This window comes from Pan troglodytes, chromosome 7, assembly GCF_028858775.2.
Source record: "Pan troglodytes isolate AG18354 chromosome 7, NHGRI_mPanTro3-v2.0_pri, whole genome shotgun sequence".
In the NCBI taxonomy this organism is placed as follows: Eukaryota; Metazoa; Chordata; class Mammalia; order Primates; family Hominidae; genus Pan; species Pan troglodytes.
The window spans coordinates 37,192,988-37,212,185 of record NC_072405.2 but is presented as its reverse complement, the minus strand read 5'-3'; the positions used below and the strand labels follow the sequence as shown (position 1 = coordinate 37,212,185).

At 41.7% G+C, this 19,198-nt stretch overlaps 1 protein-coding gene across 7 annotated transcripts in view; it reads left to right on the top strand.

The window, feature by feature from the left end:
* The window catches only part of INTS9 (integrator complex subunit 9), a 123,803-nt gene that overhangs the window by 37,970 nt on the left and 66,635 nt on the right, over positions 1–19,198 (top strand). For 4 of the 7 annotated variants that reach the window (XM_024345103.3, XM_024345104.3, XM_024345107.3 and 1 more), the window contains 4 exons: positions 190–250; positions 3,648–3,710; positions 13,033–13,172; positions 15,429–15,515. In XM_024345103.3, coding sequence (XP_024200871.1) covers positions 190–250; positions 3,648–3,710; positions 13,033–13,172; positions 15,429–15,515 — 351 coding nt within the window. The remainder of the gene's footprint in view (positions 1–189; positions 251–3,647; positions 3,711–13,032; positions 13,173–15,428; positions 15,516–19,198) is intronic. The other 3 variants (XM_024345105.3, XM_024345108.3, XM_063816270.1) reach the window with 1 other exon arrangement.

Genomic DNA, 19,198 nt, shown 5'->3' with positions numbered 1-19,198 from the left:
TGTTGCCACATAATTTTTAAGCTTGATACAACATGGTTATTTCTCTTATTTTTGATTGGAATTTAGGTTAAGAACTACTGCCAGTAATTTTAAACTGTTCTTAACTTTATGGAGACAGTAAGTTACCATGAAATCATTGAGGATTATAATCTATTTAGGTTAATTTAATCTTAATCTTTTGTTTTGCAGTCCCAGGCTGTCAAATCTTCCCGGCTGGTCCCTGAAGGATGGAAATGCTTTCTTGGACAAGGTAATATCTAAGACTACAAACTAAAGCCTATCTACACCCAGTGGAAAGCTATCTTCTCATACCAGAGCCACCCTGTTAGTGTGACTGATGGCTTTTTTTTTTTTTTTCCTCTCTGAAAAACCCCAAGATCTATGCTAGGGTCTTCAGAACATGGTAACTACTGTTTTTAAGCATGTTTTTAGAGAATGTCATTGTTCTGATTCAGATCCATTTTGCTCATGTGTAGAAATCTAAGTACTTCTGCTGCAAATACCTTTTATCACCACAGAAAGACAACTATTATTTCTAGAATTGCAATGAGTGTTTCAAAGACCAGGCTTTTTAAAGAATTCAATCCAATTCATTTTGTGATTGCAAAGAGTAAAACCTTTTTTTGAATAACTTTTAAAATCCTCAGGTAGGTGAGTTTTAAACTGCTTCTATCAAGGGTCAGATCAGGTAGGGCTTTGTAAAAAGCTTGGGTCTTTTTTGGGTAATGAGAGGCCACAGAAGGTTACAGAAGGACAGTGGCATTGTCAGATCAGATCACTCTGGCCACTGTGTGGGGAACGGTCTGAGGAGCAGAGTGTTTGACTTCCCCAGCAGTGCCTTCTTGTGCAGGAGACAGTACTCTTAGGTAAATAGTGGGTCTCCGACACTATGATCTGTGATCCCGTTTCAACCTGTCCTGATAGCCTAGAATGGACAATCTTTATAGATGATTAAAAAAAAAAAAAACAGTTCTAGGACTCTGGGATTTGGAGTCCTATTATGACTTTAATGACTGACTACACCTAAAATAAATGGCTTAAATTACTTCTTTCTCTTTGAGGCTATTAAATTTTTGACATTAGGTTATCTTCTCAGTAATTCCTTCCTCGGATCAATAGTTAGACAGTTAACTTAATAAATGAAAGACTAAAGCTACCAAAAATGTTACAACTATAAGCTAGTCAAACTTCGTACTAAAATCAGAGGTATAGGAAGGTTAAAGACTGTAAAGCCCCCTCAGGCCACTTCTTAGTCCCCTAAATCATTCTTCCTTTCCTAAGTTTCACATTTGAAAAACTAAAGAGTTTAAAGATGCTTAACATGATTCATCTAAATAAGGCATTTTCTCTTGTAATAGATACTGTTAAATAAAGAGGTGCCCTTTTTACAGAATTAATTCCTGTAACTGCACCCTAGCCTCAAGTACAAGCCAAATGCATAATTTGACACCAGATTTTCTTCAGAGCTGACTGTGAAATTATGTGACATTCAGAAACCTGTGCACCTGATTTCAGCCTGAGTCTCCTGCTGGCTATAAATCATTGTTCCCTGCAAAAGGCTCCGAAGCATCCCATTACCAGCGCATTGTGAGCGAAATGACTTGCATGTGTATGTGGGAGTATTTCATTAGAAGGGAGTGGTGAATAAAATACAGTGACATTGTAAGTGTTTGGAATGGCAAATATGCTTCTGCAGGCCAGGAAGGTTGAGAGCCTGTGAGGAGACTTCATCATACGCCCTGTCCTGAAATGTAGCATTATGGGGAAGAAGATTACATAGCCCATTTAAGACCAGGCAAAGCTTTGAAATTTCCCATGATTTGTCTTTAATCATTTTTAACCTCATCCTAAGGGAGTGGGTAGTCTTCTCCCATTAAACATAATTGCTCATTTGTTTTTAGCTGGCAGGTACATTGTAATTAAGAATTGTGTTCAGTCTCCTTTCAGCTCAGCCTGTCGCTAGTTAAATGGTACTCATCTAAGGAGAGAAACCACAGTGTACAATGGAAGGCAAGGGGAGGAAATTGTCTATCAAGGTTCTGATATGAGACTTACAAAATTCAAAAGGACCAGTACTATGTAGTCAATGCCCTATTTTCAGATAAAGATTGAGAGTAAAATCATTCAGACTCTGATGTGTAAATATAGATACATGTATATATGGATATGTACAATATATGTTGAGTGACTAATGGAAACATAATAGAAAAAAATTACAACAGTATCTTTCCCTTTCTGGAAAGAGCAAAGGAAACTGTCAATCACATTCTGTCTTTTACTGGTTTCAGTGTAAAGTCATAGGTAGCTTTAACCTTAATGGTGCAAAAAATTCACTGTGGACTTCAGTTTAAAGTCAGTGAGAGGAGAAAGCATTAGTGGCCTTCAGGAGGCATCGTAGCAGACCCTATTGGTAGCCCACCCATATCTCTCAGACTTTGCTATTTCACTGTCCTCTGTCATAATTCCAGCTGCCGGTATCTGTATGGCTTTGCCTGAGAGTTTTTTCCTGAGGCTGAACAAAATGCAGAAGTTGGTATATAAACATTTCAGCCCCATTGCTCCTCAGTGGGATAACTCAGAACTGTCTGTGTTAGACCATTTCTGAGTTTCCCCATGGGGATAAGTTCCAGTTGCCCCAAGTTGTATGTGGCTCAGTGCCATTACTTGTCACCTTCCTTTGCACTGATCACTTCTCCGTTCTGTTTTCTCAGCACCTCCCATATAAACTACCTTCTCTCAAACTCTTTTCTCAGGGTCAGCCTGTGGGGGAAAGACAGGTTTATTAAATTTGGTGAGTCATGGGTGGGGTGAGAAGTTGGACTATATCTATTTCTTTATACATATGCTTTTTTCTTTTGAATAAATACATTTGGTTTATAATGCTAAATAAATGGTATGTTCTGCAAGGAAAAACATTACATTCGTGGTGGCAGTGGTGGTTTTGGTGGAGGTGGTAGTGGTGGTGGTTGTGGTGGAGGTGGAGGTGGTGGTGGTGGTGGTGGAGGTAGTGGTGGTAGTCGTGGTAGTGGAGGAGGTGGTGATGGTGGTAGTGGTGGTGGTAGATGTTGAATCCCTGTTTCAGGCTCTTAACTCTCCCTCCTTACATCCCCCTTTCCTTCCAACCCTTGGTAGGTGAAGAAAAAGCTTCTAAACAGTTTATGTAGGGTTGTGACTCCTAACCTGACAGCATAACAGGATCACTGGAGGTGCTTGTTATAAATACATATTCCATGGCCTCATCCCCAGTTTCTGATCCCTTCAGTCTTAGATAGGGCCAGGGATCTTTTATGTAATCCATGTCCCCACATAATTCTGGTGTTGCTAGTACAGTTTGCATACCTTATTTGGAAACCACTGGATTGTGGGTTATGGGAGCAGCACATACCCATGCATGGCTTTCTTGAAGAGGTATCAAAAAATGTGCCTTCAAGTCCTGAGTCTGCAACCAAACAGCATTTTACCCTTAATAAGACACTTGGCCTGCCTGAGCCTAAACATAGGACAGTCGGCCTAATAACCTCCCAGCTTCCCTCCAGCTCTAGTAGTCCATGATTCTTCATGAAAAGTTTTGTTTGGGGAGTTTATTTCTTTGGTCCTGTATCTACTGGATATCTCTTCCTTGTATTTTTCCTTTTCATTTCTTTTAGGAGCTAAAGGAGTGCTCGGGTCATGTATTTGTGGATTCTGTGCCGGAATTCTGTTTACCAGAGGTAAGATTAAGGTGAATCTTATTGTAGAAACAAACCTTATTATGTAATTGCTCAAAATGAAGTCAAGAAATAATTTTAAGAGGCTTAGCTTCCTGTTTTCAAGTTTAAATGAATCTGTTATTCCAGGCACATTGTTACACAGCCAAAATGTCATCATTTAGCAGCTTTTTATATTGTTTGTAAATCGTTTACGTCACTCTCTTCTTCCTATTTCCGGTTCTTTCTGTAATCCCCACTAATACTCCTAGTAGGGCATAGTTTTGAGCAAGGTAAGGAAATAACTCAAGCCTTTTAGTTTTGTGATTCTGATGCCTGTGTGCTTAGGTTAGCCTTATGTGTCCTGGTCTTGCTTTATGGTGGGTAATTGACAATTGCTATTATTTAGCCAATGCCAGTAAACTGTAAAAATTCTTGCTGACTTGAAATACCATATTGAATATTGTTTGAAATTCATAGATTCTGAACTGAGTCATAGAAGACAATCACTTACATATTATTATCACAGTGAGACTTGCTGTTAGGGTGTGGGGCCAGTTTCATCCTTTCAAAGGAAACTAAGATCAGTTTCCATTTGTTTTCAAGGCAGCTAATCTCAGCTGAGAGGCCTAATACCCAGAGTAGCCTAGGTGCGGTTCTTAACAGACATGTGAAATGTGGAAAGCCGGAGCTGCTCCCAGGTTCATGAGAAGCTGCCATCCTCTTTTTTCCTCATGCCCAGTGGATCGCAGTGCCTGTAGAAAATAGTTCCACAAATTCAGGACCAAAGAGAAAAAGAATTTGGAGTGCAGTTTCTCTGATTTTTGTTTTCTCTTCTTCCTTCTCTTTCCATTTCTACACTTTGTTTAATATCCTGTAGATCAACATTTTTATCTCTCTTAGAAGTATGTATATGTGTCTTTGAGGATACCAGAGCAAATAGAAAAAGAAACACAGACAAATGTGGTAATTGAAGGTGTCAGATAAGGGAGAAAGTTTGAGATTGAGTAGTAAGCGTAAAGCTGAAAGAATCCAAGAATCCAGAGCTCTCCCTCTCACCGTTAACCAAAGTCATTTTGTCATCCTTATTTGTGACTTAGGAATTGGTAGGGCGGTTCCCCATCTGTTTGAAGATTCCTAATCCTAGGTGCTACATTTGTTTTCAGTTGACCACGTGTGACACTGACTACTGCAACCTTCCATTTATGGACACCACTGTAGAATTTATGAATTGCTGTCCCGATGGCTTTCTGACTTGCTCTATAGGGTACTCAGCTTTTAAATTAGACAGTTACCATTCCACAGTTCATTTTTGCCAAGCTAAAGGATTATTGATATATTTAGGGTTCTAGAGCCATATACATTTTTTCAGGCAAGATGTTAGGGCACAAATTAGTAATAGTCACTGTTTTAAAGTACAGCCAGGTCTTGTATGATTGGAAAAAAATGGGAGAGTAATGGAAGCAGGAGAGAGGCACTTATTAAAGCCCAGTCTTCACTAACTTGTGGGTGAGCCACGCAGCCTTAGTCCCAATCCTCATGAAATTTACAAACTAGTACAAATAGCTTAAATATCTTTGTATCCCAGTACGGTACGCAACCAGTAAATGAGGGTTGTTTTGATTGAATTTATGGTCTGTAGAACCCCAAGTGTTTGTATACAGCAGTTTTAAAGATAGAGTAATCTTTATTGGATTCCATTAAATGAACATATGTAAGTAAATAATGTGAGTACAGTTGACCCTTGAACAATATGAGTTTGAACTGGGAAAGTCCACTTACATGTGGAGTTTTTCATTATGACAATTTGAAAAAACTTGCAGATGAACTGCATAGTCTAGAAATAGCAAAAAACTTAAGAAAACGTTAGGCATGTCATGAATGCATAAAGTATATATAGAAACTAGTCTATTTTCTCATTTACCACCATAAAGTATACACAAATTTATTATAAAAAGAAAATTTTTTTTTTTTGAGACAGAGTCTCGCTCTGTCACCTAGGCTGGAGTACAGTGGTGCCATCTTGGCTCATTGCAACGTCAGCCTCCTGGATTCAAGCAATTCTCCTGCCTCAGCCTCCCGAGTAGCTGGGATTACAGGTGCCCACCAGCTAATTTTTGTATTTTTAGTAGAGAGGGGTTTCACCATGTTGGCCAGGCTGGTCTTAAACTCCTGACCTCAGGTGATACACCTGCCTCGGCCTCCCAAAGTGCTGGGATTACAGGCGTGACCCACCACGCCCGGCTGATAATTTTTTTAAATTGGCTCTGTTCACAGGCTGGAGTGCAGTGGTGCGATCTCAGCTCACTGCAACCTCCGCCTTCCTGGCTCAAGCCATCCTCCCACCTCAACCTCCCAAGTAGCTGGGACCACAGGTGCACACAACCACACCCTGCTAATTTTGTATTTTTCGTAGAGATGGGGTTTTGCCTTGTTGCCCAAGCTGGTCTTGAACTCCTGAGCTCAAGCGATCTGCGTCAGCCTCCCAAAGTGCTGGAAGAACAGGTTTGAACCACCGCGCCCAGCTAAAAAAGTTAAAATTTATCAAAACTATGCACACCAACATTTACAGACCATACGTGACAACGATTTGCACTCAAAAGAAACGTAAACGAGCATTAAGATTCAGTATTTAATCATACGCATAAAACTGTAGTACAGTATATAACTTCATAGCCACCTCCTGTTGCTGTTGTGGGGAGCTCAAGTATCCGCTTAAAACACCATGTGATGCCAGTCATCTCCATGTGAGCAGTTCCCCTCTCTGTAAATTGCATATTGCAGTAAAGAGTGATCTCTCGCAGTTCTCATGGATCTTGCATCGTGCTTCATGCAGTACCATAAACCTTGAATAACCATGGGACCCATACGAAGTGCCACTAGTGATGCTTGAAGTGCTCCCAAGAAGCAAAGAAAAGTCATGACATTACAAGGAAAAGTTGAAGTGCCTGATATGTAGATTGAAATCTGCAGCTGATATTGCCCGCCATTTCAAGACAAATGAATCCAGCATAAGGACCATTGTAAAAAAAGGACCATTGTTTAAAAAAAAAAAGAAAGAAAAAGGAAGAAGAAAAGAAAAGCGAGAGAAAATACATGAAGCTGTCACTGTAGCTACACCAGCAGGCATGAAAACTTGTACTTCTTGTGAAATACATTTTTACCTTGTATTAGAAATGCAGCTTTATGTGGGTGCAAGTCTACTGTAAGAAAGGCATACCTGTAGACTCTGATGTGATTCAAGAAAAAGTGAAATCACTATATGACAAAGCAAAAGGAAAGCTTAAAAAAATGTCAAGATAACAGGAAAAGCAGCTTCCTCCAGCCAAGAGACAGCAGACAAATTCCTAGATGCCATTAAGAAAATTGGCCGGGCGCGGTGGCTCACGCCTGTAATCCCAGCACTTTGGGAGGCCGAGGCGGGTGGATCACGAGGTCAGGAGATCGAGACCATCCTGGCTAACACAATGAAACCCCGTCTCTAATAAAAATACAAAAAATTAGCCGGGCGTGGTAGCGGGCGCCTGTAGTCCCAGCTACTCGGGAGGCTGAGGCAGGAGAATGGCGTGAACCCGGGAGGCGGAGCTTGCAGTGAGCCGAGATCGCGCCACTGCACTCCAGCCTGGGCGACAGAGCGAGACTCCGTCTCAAAAAAAAAAAAAAAAAAAAAAAAAAAAAAAAAAAAAAAAAAAAATCATTGAGGAGAAAGACTATCTGCCTGAACAGGTTTTTAATGCAGATGAAAGTGTCCTATTCTGGCAGAAAATGTCACAAGAAACATTTATTAGGAAGAGAAGTGAGTTCTAACACTTAAAGGAGGAAGGGATAGGCTAACTCTACTGTTTTGTGCAAATGCACTCAGGTTTTTTTTTATCAGGACTGCCTTTACCTATAAAGTGGCCAACCCCTGATCCTTGAAGAAAAAAGATAAACAGCAGTTGCCAGTCTTTGGCTTGTACAACAAGAAGGCCTGGACGGCGAGAACCGCTTGTCAGGATTCCATTGATGCTTTGTCCCTGAAGTCAAGAAGTACCTTGCCACTAAGGGACTGCATCTTAAAGTTCTTTCAGTATTGGACAATGCCCTTGGCCACCCATAATCCCATGAGTTCACCTCCAAAGGTGTCAGAGTGGTCTAATGCCATAAACACACCATCACTAATTCAGCCTCTAGATCAGGAAGTCATAAGAACCTTTGAGCCTCATCACACACAGTACTCTATGGAAAGGACTGTCAACTCTGTCGAAGGGGACCCCAATAGAACATCATGAAAGCCTGGAAGGATTACACCATTGAACCTGCCATCATTGTTACAGAAAGAGCCATGAAGCCTGAAACAATAAATAAATTCCTGCTAAACAAAACTGTGTCCAGGTGTTGTACTTCACAGGATTTAGAACAGAACCAGTCAAGGAAATTAGGAAAGAGATTGTGGATGTGACCAAAAAAAAAAAAAAAAAAGTGGGAGGTGAAACGTTTCAAGATACGGAGCTTGGAGAAATTCCGGAGCCTATTAACACACCAGAGGAGTTAACAGAAGATGACCCGACCAAGATGAGTGCTTCTGAACCAGTGCCAGATGATGAAGAAGGAGACATAGAAGAAGCAGTGCTGGAAAACAAATTGACATTAGACAGTCTGGCAGAAGGGTTCCGATTATTCAAGACTGCTTTTGATTTCTTTCACAACTTGGATCCTTCTGTGATGTGGGCACAGAAACTAAAATGGTGGAAGAAGGATTGATACCATAATAGAAACATTTTTAGAGAAATGAAAACGTGAAAACATCCAACAAATTACAACGTATATCTGTAAGCACTCCGAGTGTGCCTGCTTCTCCTGCCTTGCCTTCTACCTCCTACACTTCTTCCCCTCTGCCACCCAAGACAACAAGACCAACCCCTCCTCTTCCTCCTCCTCAGTCTGTTTAATGTGAAGATGACAAAAATAAAGACCTCTATGATGATTCACTTCCACTTAATGGATAGGAAATGTATTTTACTATCACTAAAGTACATTTACTTTTCCTTATGTTTTTTTTGAGATGGGGTCTCACTTTATTGCCCAGCCTGAAGTGTGATGGCACAACCATAATTCACTGCAGCCTCGACCTCCTGGGCTGAAGTGATCCTCCTATCTCAGCCTCCGAGTAGCTGGGACTACATGTGTGCAACACCATGCCTGGCTAATTGTTGAAACATTTTTTGTAGAGACAAGGTCTCACTATGTTAACCAGGCTGGTCTCAAACTCCTGGCCTCAAGCAGTCCTCCCACCTCAGCCCCCTAAAGTGCTAGGATTACAGGCATGAGCCACCACATCTGGCTCCTTATCATTTTCTTAATAACGTTTTCTTTTCTCTAGCTTATTTTATTGTAAGAATACCGTATATAGTATATATGCAAAGTATGTGTTAAATATGTTATCAGGAAGGCTTCTAGTCAACAGGCTATTAGTAGTTAAGTTTTGGGAGAGTCAAAAGTTATTTTCAACTGTACAGTGGGTCAGCACCCCTAACCCCTGTGTTGGTCAAGAATTACCTGTATATAAATGTGGTTTGGATGTTAAATTTCTCAGAGGAAAAATGTTTTATGTAAGCATACACTCTTGATATATACCAACAGAATAATTTTTTATTTTTTTTAGTTCTAGACTCTGTGGGCTGGTTCTTAAAGAGAAATTTCAAGTTTTCTCACCCAGTTTCTGTATACACGAGTACTGGTGGTGGTGATTTTTAGCTTTATTGTTGCTTCAGTGTGATTCACATTGTTTTCTTCTGGATCTATCACTGTGCTACTCTGTCTTAATTTCCTTATTTGTTTAAAAATGATGCTAGGGGAGGTAGTGGAGAGTAGGACCAGCAAACAGTTACATGGTCCTTCATGAGGAGGACACTGTCTTGCAAAGGCAGTGCACAACTTGGGGTGAAGGTTGGGATAGGTTGGCTGTTCATTAGGCATGGTGTTCACACAGATGGCAGTACCCTGGCACTGAGTGGCTTATGACCTCTGCTGGCATCCTGTCCTCGGGGGCCGATGCTGCCTGGCAGCTTTATTAAATTACTCGTTTTATTTGTAAAGTTACTCAGCTGGAAAATACCCATAGCCAGAATGGCACCCTCCCTCTCTTCATCTGCTTATGTCACATCATCTTTCTTTTTTTTTTTTTTACTTTATTTATTTTTTTAATTATACTTTAAGTTTTAGGGTACATGTGCACAATGTGCAGGTTAGTTACATATGTATACATGTGCCATGCTGGCGTACTGCACCCATTAACTCGTCATTTAGCATTAGGTATATCTCCTAATGCTATCCCTCCCCCTCCCCCCACCCCACAACAGTCCCCAGAGTGTGATGTTCCCCTTCCTGTGTCCATGTGTTCTCATTGTTCAATTCCCACCTATGAGTGAGAATATGCGGTGTTTGGTTTTTTGTTCTTGCGATAGTTTACTGAGAATGATGATTTCCAATTTCATCCATGTCCCTACAAAGGACATGAACTCATCATTTTTTATGGCTGCATAGTATTCCATGGTGTATATGTGCCACATTTGCTTAATCCAGTCTATCGTTGTTGGACATTTGGGTTGGTTCCAAGTCTTTGCTATTGTGAATAGTGCCGCAATAAACATACGTGTGCGTGTGTCTTTAGAGCAGCATGACTTATAGTCCTTTGGGTATATACCCAGTAATGGGATGGCTGGGTCAAATGGTATTTCTAGTTCTAGATCCCTGAGGAATCACCACACTGACTTCCACAATGGTTGAACTAGTTTACAGTCCCACCAACAGTGTAAAAGTGTTCCTATTTCTCCACATCCTCTCCAGCACCTGTTGTTTCCTGACTTTTTAATGATTGCCATTCTAACTGGTGTGAGATGGTATCTCATTGTGGTTTTGATTTGCATTTCTCTGATGGCCAGTGATGGTGAGCATTTTTTCATGTGTTTTTTGGCTGCATAAATGTCTTCTTTTGAGAAGTGTCTGTTCATGTCCTTGGCCCACTTTTTGATGGGGTTGTTTGTTTTTTTCTTGTAAATTTGTTTGAGTTCATTGTAGATTCTGGATATTAGCCCTTTGTCAGATGAGTAGGTTGCGAAAATTTTCTCCCATTTTGTAGGTTGCCTGTTCACTCTGATGGTAGTTTCTTTTGCTGTGCAGAAGCTCTTTAGTTTAATTAGATCCCATTTGTCAATTTTGGCTTTTGTTGCCATTGCTTTTGGTGTTTTAGACATGAAGTCCTTGCCCATGCCTATGTCCTGAATGGTAATGCCTAGGTTTTCTTCTAGGGTTTTTATGGTTTTAGGTCTAACGTTTAAGTCTTTAATCCATCTTGAATTAATTTTTGTATAAGGTGTAAAGAAGGGATCCAGTTTCAGCTTTCTCCATATGGCTAGCCAGTTTTCCCAGCACCATTTATTAAATAGTGAATCCCTTCCCCATTGCTTGTTTTTTTCAGGTTTGTCAAAGATCAGATAGTTATAGATATGTGGCGTTATTTCTGAGGGCTCTGTTGTGTTCCATTGATCTATATCTCTGTTTTGGTACCAGTACCATGCTGTTTTGGTTACTATAGCCTTGTAGGATAGTTTGAAGTCAGGTAGCGTGATGCCTCCAGCTTTGTTCTTTTGGCTTAGGATTGACTTAGCGATGCGGGCTCTTTTTTGGTTCCATATGAACTTTAAAGTAGTTTTTTCCAATTCTGTGAAGAAAGTCATTGGTAGCTTGATGGGGATGGCATTGAATCTATAAATTACCTTGGGCAGTATGGCCATTTTCACGATATTGATTCTTCCTACCCATGAGCATGGAATGTTCTTCCATTTCTTTGTATCCTCTTTTATTTCCTTGAGCAGTGGTTTGTAGTTCTCCTTGAGGAGGTCCTTCACATCCCTTGTAAGTTGGATTCCTAGGTATTTTGTTCTCTGAAGCAATTGTGAATGGGAGTTCACTCATGATTTGGCTCTCTACATCATCTTTCTTATTTCTTCTTCGTGGGGATGTATTATCTCAAGGACCCATCTCTTAACCGAGTCACTTGCTTTTCCTTAGTGCACCGTATATTTCCCAGGGTTAGCTCCTCCACGGTGGAGGGCCCTGTGAGTGACAGGTTGTCTCTGAACCATGGTGTCTCACTTCTCCCAGAACATGCTGCTAATAAAGCTGCATTCCTTCAACAGAAGCACACCAAGGCTTGTTAGGTACTGGCTGCCACAGGTGGGAGGGGACAGAGAAGTCACACAGGACAAAGTGCTACTTTGAGGTGTTGTGTGTAGATTGTGAACTGTCATAAGAGTTACACAGACAGACCGGGCTTGGTGGCTTGGTGTAATCCCAGCACTTTGGAAGGCTGAGGCAGGCAGATCACTTGAGGCCGGGAGTTTGAGACCAGCTTGGCCAACATGGTGAAAACCCATCTCTACTAAAAATACAAAAATTAGCCAGGCATGGTAGGGCACACCTGTAATCCCAGCTACTCTGTCTCAAAAAGAAATAAAAAGTTAAAAATTGAGTTACACATGCAATGCTTTGGGAGTTCTGAGGAAGACGTGGTTTCTTTCATCTGAGCAAATCAGGAAGACCTAGTGGAAGAAGAGAATTGCGTCTTGACAGATTGGTAGGACTTAAATATATGGAAAAATTTTAGGAGTTTTCCTAAAATTTACCCAAACTTGGATAGCCTTTTCCCTCACATGCTAACCTGTCTTTTCTCCCTTTTTACATGACCTTAATGATGGACTTAAAAGGGCGGATCTGGGGTTAAGATTAGGATGGAAGGTGAAAGGATAATTTCCTTTCATGACTGCCACTACGCTTTTTAGGGGGGCTCTATAACCAGTACTAAACTAACAAAAGTTACCTCAAAAGAAAAAAAAAGCAAAACAAGTTGTCTCTCCATCTGGCTTTTGAAGAGCTGGTTTCTGTGTGCTGCGTCCCCGTTGCCCATTAATCTGTAGCAATGGGGTGTTATGTTCTAGTGTGTGCTTGCCGCCTATATGCTGCTCTCCCTGCTTGCAGTTTCCTGGTTTCACTTGCCTGGCAGCAGCTGCCGAAGGGTCCTACTGTCATTTAACCTCATAAGTCTAATTCAGAAGAATTCTTTTCTAGTAAAATCAGAGTGCTGCCTCTGGGCTGGCTGTGTTCTCACTGCTGGCCATCCTGTCCTGCTACTTAATGTCAGTGTAGAAAACCTCTTCAAATGAGAGAATGGCAGTGTTGCAGGAAAGCCATTGTTATTCTGCAATACAAAAACTACTTCTCTGCATTCTGACAACGTCGTTTTTTAGTCACATCATATTGATCGATCCCTGAACAGATATATATCATTCCCTCCCTTTCTTTTCAGACGGAGCTAATAGATCTGTCTACAGTAGATGTGATTCTCATCTCTAACTATCACTGTATGATGGCGCTGCCATACATCACCGAGCACACCGGCTTCACAGGCACAGTGTATGCCACGGAACCCACCGTCCAGATCGGCAGGTGAGAGGGTTGATTCTGATCCTGCTAGGATGTGGCTGCAGAGCTCCTCCCTCAGTGATGACGCTATCACAGTATTATACCAGGGCTGGTGGTTAGTTCCTTCTGAACAACTAACTCAAAGAACAGGCAGGAGTAAGCGACTCTCTAGATGAGGAATGTTCATTGGAAATGCCTAAGGATTGATGGTGCAAGTAGTCTTGTTGGTCTTTTTTCTTATAAATTAATTGGAAGGAGTTCATGGAGACAGCTCCTCTGTACAGAGGATACTAATTAGGGGAGGTAATGTTCAGAAAGATGCCACAAAGATGCAAGGCAGAGAGCTTCAGAGGGAAAGAGTGTAGCATCTTTAAGAAGAAGAAATTTTATTGCTTTGCTTTCAAAAATTCCCCCTTTTTGTGGTTTGTTGTAGACTATAAATGGAGACAGCTTGTAGAAAATACAGGGTAGATAAGTAAATAGATGGTTAAGTTGTCTCTGCTGTTGACAGAGTGAAACTGAGCAGTCTAGGAGTAAAACTGCAGTTTTCCTTTGACTCTAAGAAGCCTCTGCCATCCCTTTCTCTGCTTCTACTAAGCCTTTGTGACACAGGTGGTTACCACAAGTAACAATAGTGTCATTTAGTGAGGAATTAGGTAAAGAAAATTACTCCAGAAAAAAAAATTTGTCAATTTATTTTTTTTGAAATAATAAGTACGGTATAAGTTGAAACTGTCAGGTTCCAAAATGTGAGACTTAAGAATTTCTATAGACTCCTAGGTTGGATTCTAGAGTCTTGCAGATGAAATAATGTGTTTTCTTGTTTTTATGTCAAACCATATTACCTGCACTGTGTATGTAACCATTAGGGAGCTGAGGAAGGGCTCTCATAGGAAAGTAAAACACTCGAAGTGATGCACTGGTTTCAATTGAGAGGATAAGCTAAAACACTAGCCTCTAGTCTGGAAAAGTTAAAGCAGTGAGGATCAGCACACCAAACTTTTCCTATGAAAGCTACATCCAGGACACCAGTGAGCCTGAATCACAGGTCTTGAGATGTTGAAACTAGCACTCTTCCTTCAAGATGGAAGGAGGAGATGGTATTAGGCCAAAATAAATAAATGAGAATGAAATGAAGTTGTTTAGCTTTCAAATGCTAATACATTAATGGCTTACCAGTATGTATGTGTTAACTTGGAGGGGATTTAAGTCAATATGGATCACGAATATTAGATTAGGAATGGAGATTCAAGGTGTCAAATCCATTTCTAGCTTTGTGGTCATCCTCTGGCCATCAAGAATTCCCACAGTTCTCTGTCCTGTGAATCCCCAAAGCCTGTGTACCTTGATCTAACTGATAGCGCAGCATTTCTTAGATTCCTCATCCCTGGTTCTGTGGTACTCCAGCTCATCTTAGAGAGAGCTAGTCTTCTGCATTTAGCAGCCTACTCCATTTGTCCTTGGAATATTCTTCCACATGGAATTTTGCTAATTCCTAAAACATATCAAGAAAACTTATTTTATCCATTTAAAATGTTCATTTAGGCTGGCCACGGTGGCTCATGCCTGTAATCCCCCAGCACTTTGGGAGGCCGAGGCGGGTGGATCACCTGAGGTCAGGAGTTCAAGACCAGCCTGGCCAACATAGTGAAACCCCGTCTCTACTAAAAATACAAAAAATTAGCTGGGCATGGTGGTGTGTGCCTGTAATCCCAGCTACTCGAGTGGCTGAGGCAGGAGAATCCCTTGAACCCGGGAGGCGGAGGTTGTAGTGAGCTGAGGTTGTGCCATTGCAGTCTAGCCTGGGCAACAAGAATGAAACTCTGTCTCAAAAAAAAAAAAAAAGTTCATTTAATATTGTCATTTAAAAAAAAACAGTCCTGCCCACACCCTACTATGTCACCAAAATTAGATACCTGACAGTCATTTAACTTCTCCCTATATATTTTCAGTAACATTAAAGTAGAGATCTTAGAGTGAGAGTTAAAACAGTCTTGTGGATTTCTATGATTAGAGACAAGAAACGGGCCAGCCTTGTTTTAAAGGTGAATTAAATTATATAAGTTCAGAATTTTTAGCATGGAAATGCAATAAGAAAGTGAGGATTTTGTTTAACTTTATATCAAATGGTGATCAAGTTTATGTGCAGCAGAGAGGAAGATGATGATGAAATGGTGTAGGGGGAGGTGGGCAAGTCATTTCTCCTGGCCAACTGTTAGAGTATGGGGTGTTTCTCTAATTTTTTAATGGGTGTTCCTCACTTTTATTGTTTAAACTCAGGCTTCTCATGGAAGAGCTGGTGAATTTCATTGAAAGAGTGCCAAAGGCTCAGTCTGCCTCCTTGTGGAAGAATAAGGACATTCAGAGGTGAGGAACAGACCACTCTCTTACCCAGAGACTGTAGAGCCAGGTGCTTTGCAAAGCAGTCTCATTTGATTTCTTCCTCTATGCTTAAACAATGATTTGGTTATATTAAAGATTCTCTTTTTCCTAATACACAAAAGGGTTATATTTGATTCAACCAACATTTTTTGAGAGGCAACTATGTGCAAGGTGCTATGCTGGGTACCAGAGTTTTTAGGAACAATTGGCTCTTGAGGTGGTCAAAGTTTAATGGAAAATCAGATAACTGAAGAGGTCAGTTAACAGTTTGCATGGCATGTCTTAGAAGAGGTGTTTGCCAGCTAGGCGCGGTGACTCACGCCTGTAATCCCAGCACTTTGGGAGGCCGAGATGGGCAGATCACCTGAGTTTGGGAGTTTGAGACCAGCCTGACCAACATGGAGAAACCCCGTCTCTATGAAAAATGCAAAAAAATTAGCTGGGTGGTAGCACATGCCTGTAATCACAGCTACTCGGGAGGCTGAGGCAGGAGAATTGCTTGAACCCGGGAGGCAGAGGTTTCAGTGAGCTGAGATTGCACCATTGCACTCCAGCCTGGGCAACAAGAGTGAAACTCTGTCTCAAAAAAAAAAAAAAAAAAAAAAAGAGATGTTTGCCCCCAGTGCTGTAGGCACTCAGAAACTGAAGAACTCTGCTTAGGAAGGCTGAGAAGGACATTCCTTAGGAGATGACAGTTAAGATGGGTCTTGGAAGAAGAAATGGACTTGTTCCTATAGCAGAGGTTGAGAAGAGAAGTCTAGGCATGGCGTCATGGGACATAGTATATTCAGGGAACAGTGAGATGTTCAGTGTGGATTAGGGTGAGTAGAGAGGTGAGAGGTGCAAGTAAAGGGGTGAGTTGGAGCAAGAGAATGAAGATTCTCATATGTGAAGTTTGAGTTTTATATTGTTGAGAGTGTGAAGTTGGCCAGTGGAGGTTTATAAGGAGGCTAATGACTACGTTTGTTTTGGGGAAAGTAACTCTGGAAGCAGCGTAAAGGATGGACAGGAATGCAGAGGCAGGCAGGAGGACCAGCAGTGTGACTGCTGAAACCCAGGGGAGATGACAAAGCCTTGAACTAAGGCAGTATCCGTGAACATGAAGCTGAAGTCTAACTTCAAATGAATTTCTGAGATAGAATTGAAAAGAACTGGTAAGAGTTGTAAAAGAGGCTGTAGTAATTAAGAAGGTAAGAGGAGAGCTGAGTGGGAACCAAGGGACAAGGAAGTTTCAGAAAACACAGGTTGTTGCTGGTCTCAGATGCTGCAGAAATATCAAGTAAAATGGAGATAAGGCCCTTGGCTATGGGAATGGGGAAGTCCTTAACAATCCCGGAGAGGTGAGTTGCCGTAGAGTGCTAGGTCCAGAAACCAGACTGAAAGAGATGAAGTAAGGAGAAACATGGTAGAAGCAGCAGCTTGATTCCACTTCCATGCTCTCTTATTTAAATTGGCAACAGAGTACCCCCGTGGATATTAACACACTGGGCTTTCTCTAACCTTAGCAATTCTGCCTTCATCTCCAGGCCCCACAGCAGCCACACCTTCTGATGGTGGCGTCAAGTCTGGAGTAAAAACTAGTCTTTTGATTTCTTTTTTTTTTTCTTTTTCTTTTTCTTCTTTTTTTTGTTTTTGTTTTTGTTTTTGAGACAGAGTCTAACTCTGTCGCCCAGGCTGGAGTGCAGTGGTGCGATCTTGGCTCACTGCAACCTCCACCTCCAGGGTTCAAGCGATTCTCGTGCCTCAGGCTCCCGAGTAGCTGGGACTGCAGGTGTGTGCAACCACGCCCAGCTAATTTTTGTATTTTTAGTAGAGATGGGGTTTCAGCATGTTGGCCAGGATGGTCTTGATCTCTTGACCTCGCAATCCACCCACCTCGACCTCCCAAAGCGCTGGGATTACAGGTGTGAGCCACTGCACCCGGCATAGTCTTATAATTTCTTAGGCAGTTTACGTTCCATATGCTCCTACCCATGTCCACTTTTTTCCAGTTGGCACTGATTTCTCTTTCCCTCTAGATCAGTGATTTGTAGTCATCTGCTTATTTCAACATTAGAATGTCTTAGTTTTTGCAGATCTTCTTTTGATTAGAATATAAATATGTAGCTAGAGGAATACACTTTTTCTATAGTGACTATTTCGGAGCTTGAGCATGAGTCTCCTCCGTGCATTCCTTTGTACACATGTTATTTATTTTACTTATGTAACACTTGTTGTGTGCCAGGCACCTTCTAAATGTGTTAATTTATTTATTCCTTTAATAAATAGGTAGATAAGTAGGTAGTGGTGTTACTCTTTTTTTTTTTTTTTTTTTTTTTTGAGATGGAGTTTCGCTCTGTCTCCCAGGCTGGAGTGCAGTGGTGCAATTTCGGCTCACTGCAACCCCTGCCTCCCAAGGTTCAGGCAATTCTTCTGCCTCAGGCTCCCAAGTAGCTGGGACCACAGGTGAGCGCCACCATGCCCAGCTAATTTTTGTATTTTTAGTAGAGATGGGGTTTCACCATATTGGCCAGACTGGTCTTGAACTCCTGACTTCGTGATCTGCCCACCTCAGCCTCCCAAAGTGTTGGGATTACAGGCATGAGCCACCACACCCAGGCAGTGTTATTACTTTTTTACAGGAGAGAAAACTGACACAGAGAGATTAAGTAACTTGCCCAAGGTCGCACAGCTAGTGAGTGGCAGGATCTGGATTCAAACCCAGACAGCCAGCTAGCCTGGCTGCAGGGTCCATGCTCCTAACCCATCTGCTGGGCCACCTCTTGTGCACACACACATGCCTCTTCTCATGTGCGTGTCAGCCGCTTCTTGTGTCAGGGGATGAGGAAGTAGGCTTATCTGTGCACACTTTCTCCTGTGTTTTAAGGATCTTTTGAATGTCTGTTTCCTTGTTTGGGGATGTATGGTGTGGGCATGGCTTCACATTAGGAAACATTTTCTGGACATGTGCATTTATAAGTCTTCGGTGTGTATGTGAATGGCCTCCTTGATCTGACTGCCCTGGTGCAGTACCACATTCTTGTTCCCAGCTCCCTTTTCTCTTGCCCTCGGTTCTGATACCTCCCTTCTTTTCTTTTCTCTCCTGTGTGCCCACTGGACTGGACAGGACCCCAGTTCCCTACATCTCCCTCTTAGAAACCTCAGGACTTTGTTTTCTTTCCCATGGAACATGTGTGCTCTGGCTTCTCTTCTTCCTCTTAAATGTAAACCCTTTATAGTGTTTTGCTGCAAATAATTTTGGCACACCACAAATAGTGTTCTAAAGTCAGTATTTCTTGGCCAGGTGCAGTGGCTCAGGCCTGTAATCCCATCACTTTGGGAGGCTGATGCGGGCAGATCACTTGAGCTCAGGAGTTCAAGACCAGCCTGGCCAATATGGTGAAACCCCCCATCTCTACCAAAAATACAAAAAAAATTAGCCAGGCGTAGTGGCGGGCACCTGTAGTTCCAGCTACTCAGAAGGCTAAGGCAGGAGAATCGCTTGAACCTGGGAGGCAGAGGTTGTAGTGAGCTAAGATCACACCACTGCACTCCAGCCTGGGGGACAGAGCGAGACTCTGTCTAAAAAAAAGGGCAATATTTCCTGACTCCCAAATCTTGGGTCAAGTCTTAGGAAGCCCCAAATCCTTATTTCACCTTTTCTCTTGTGACCTTGGGCAAAATCCTCA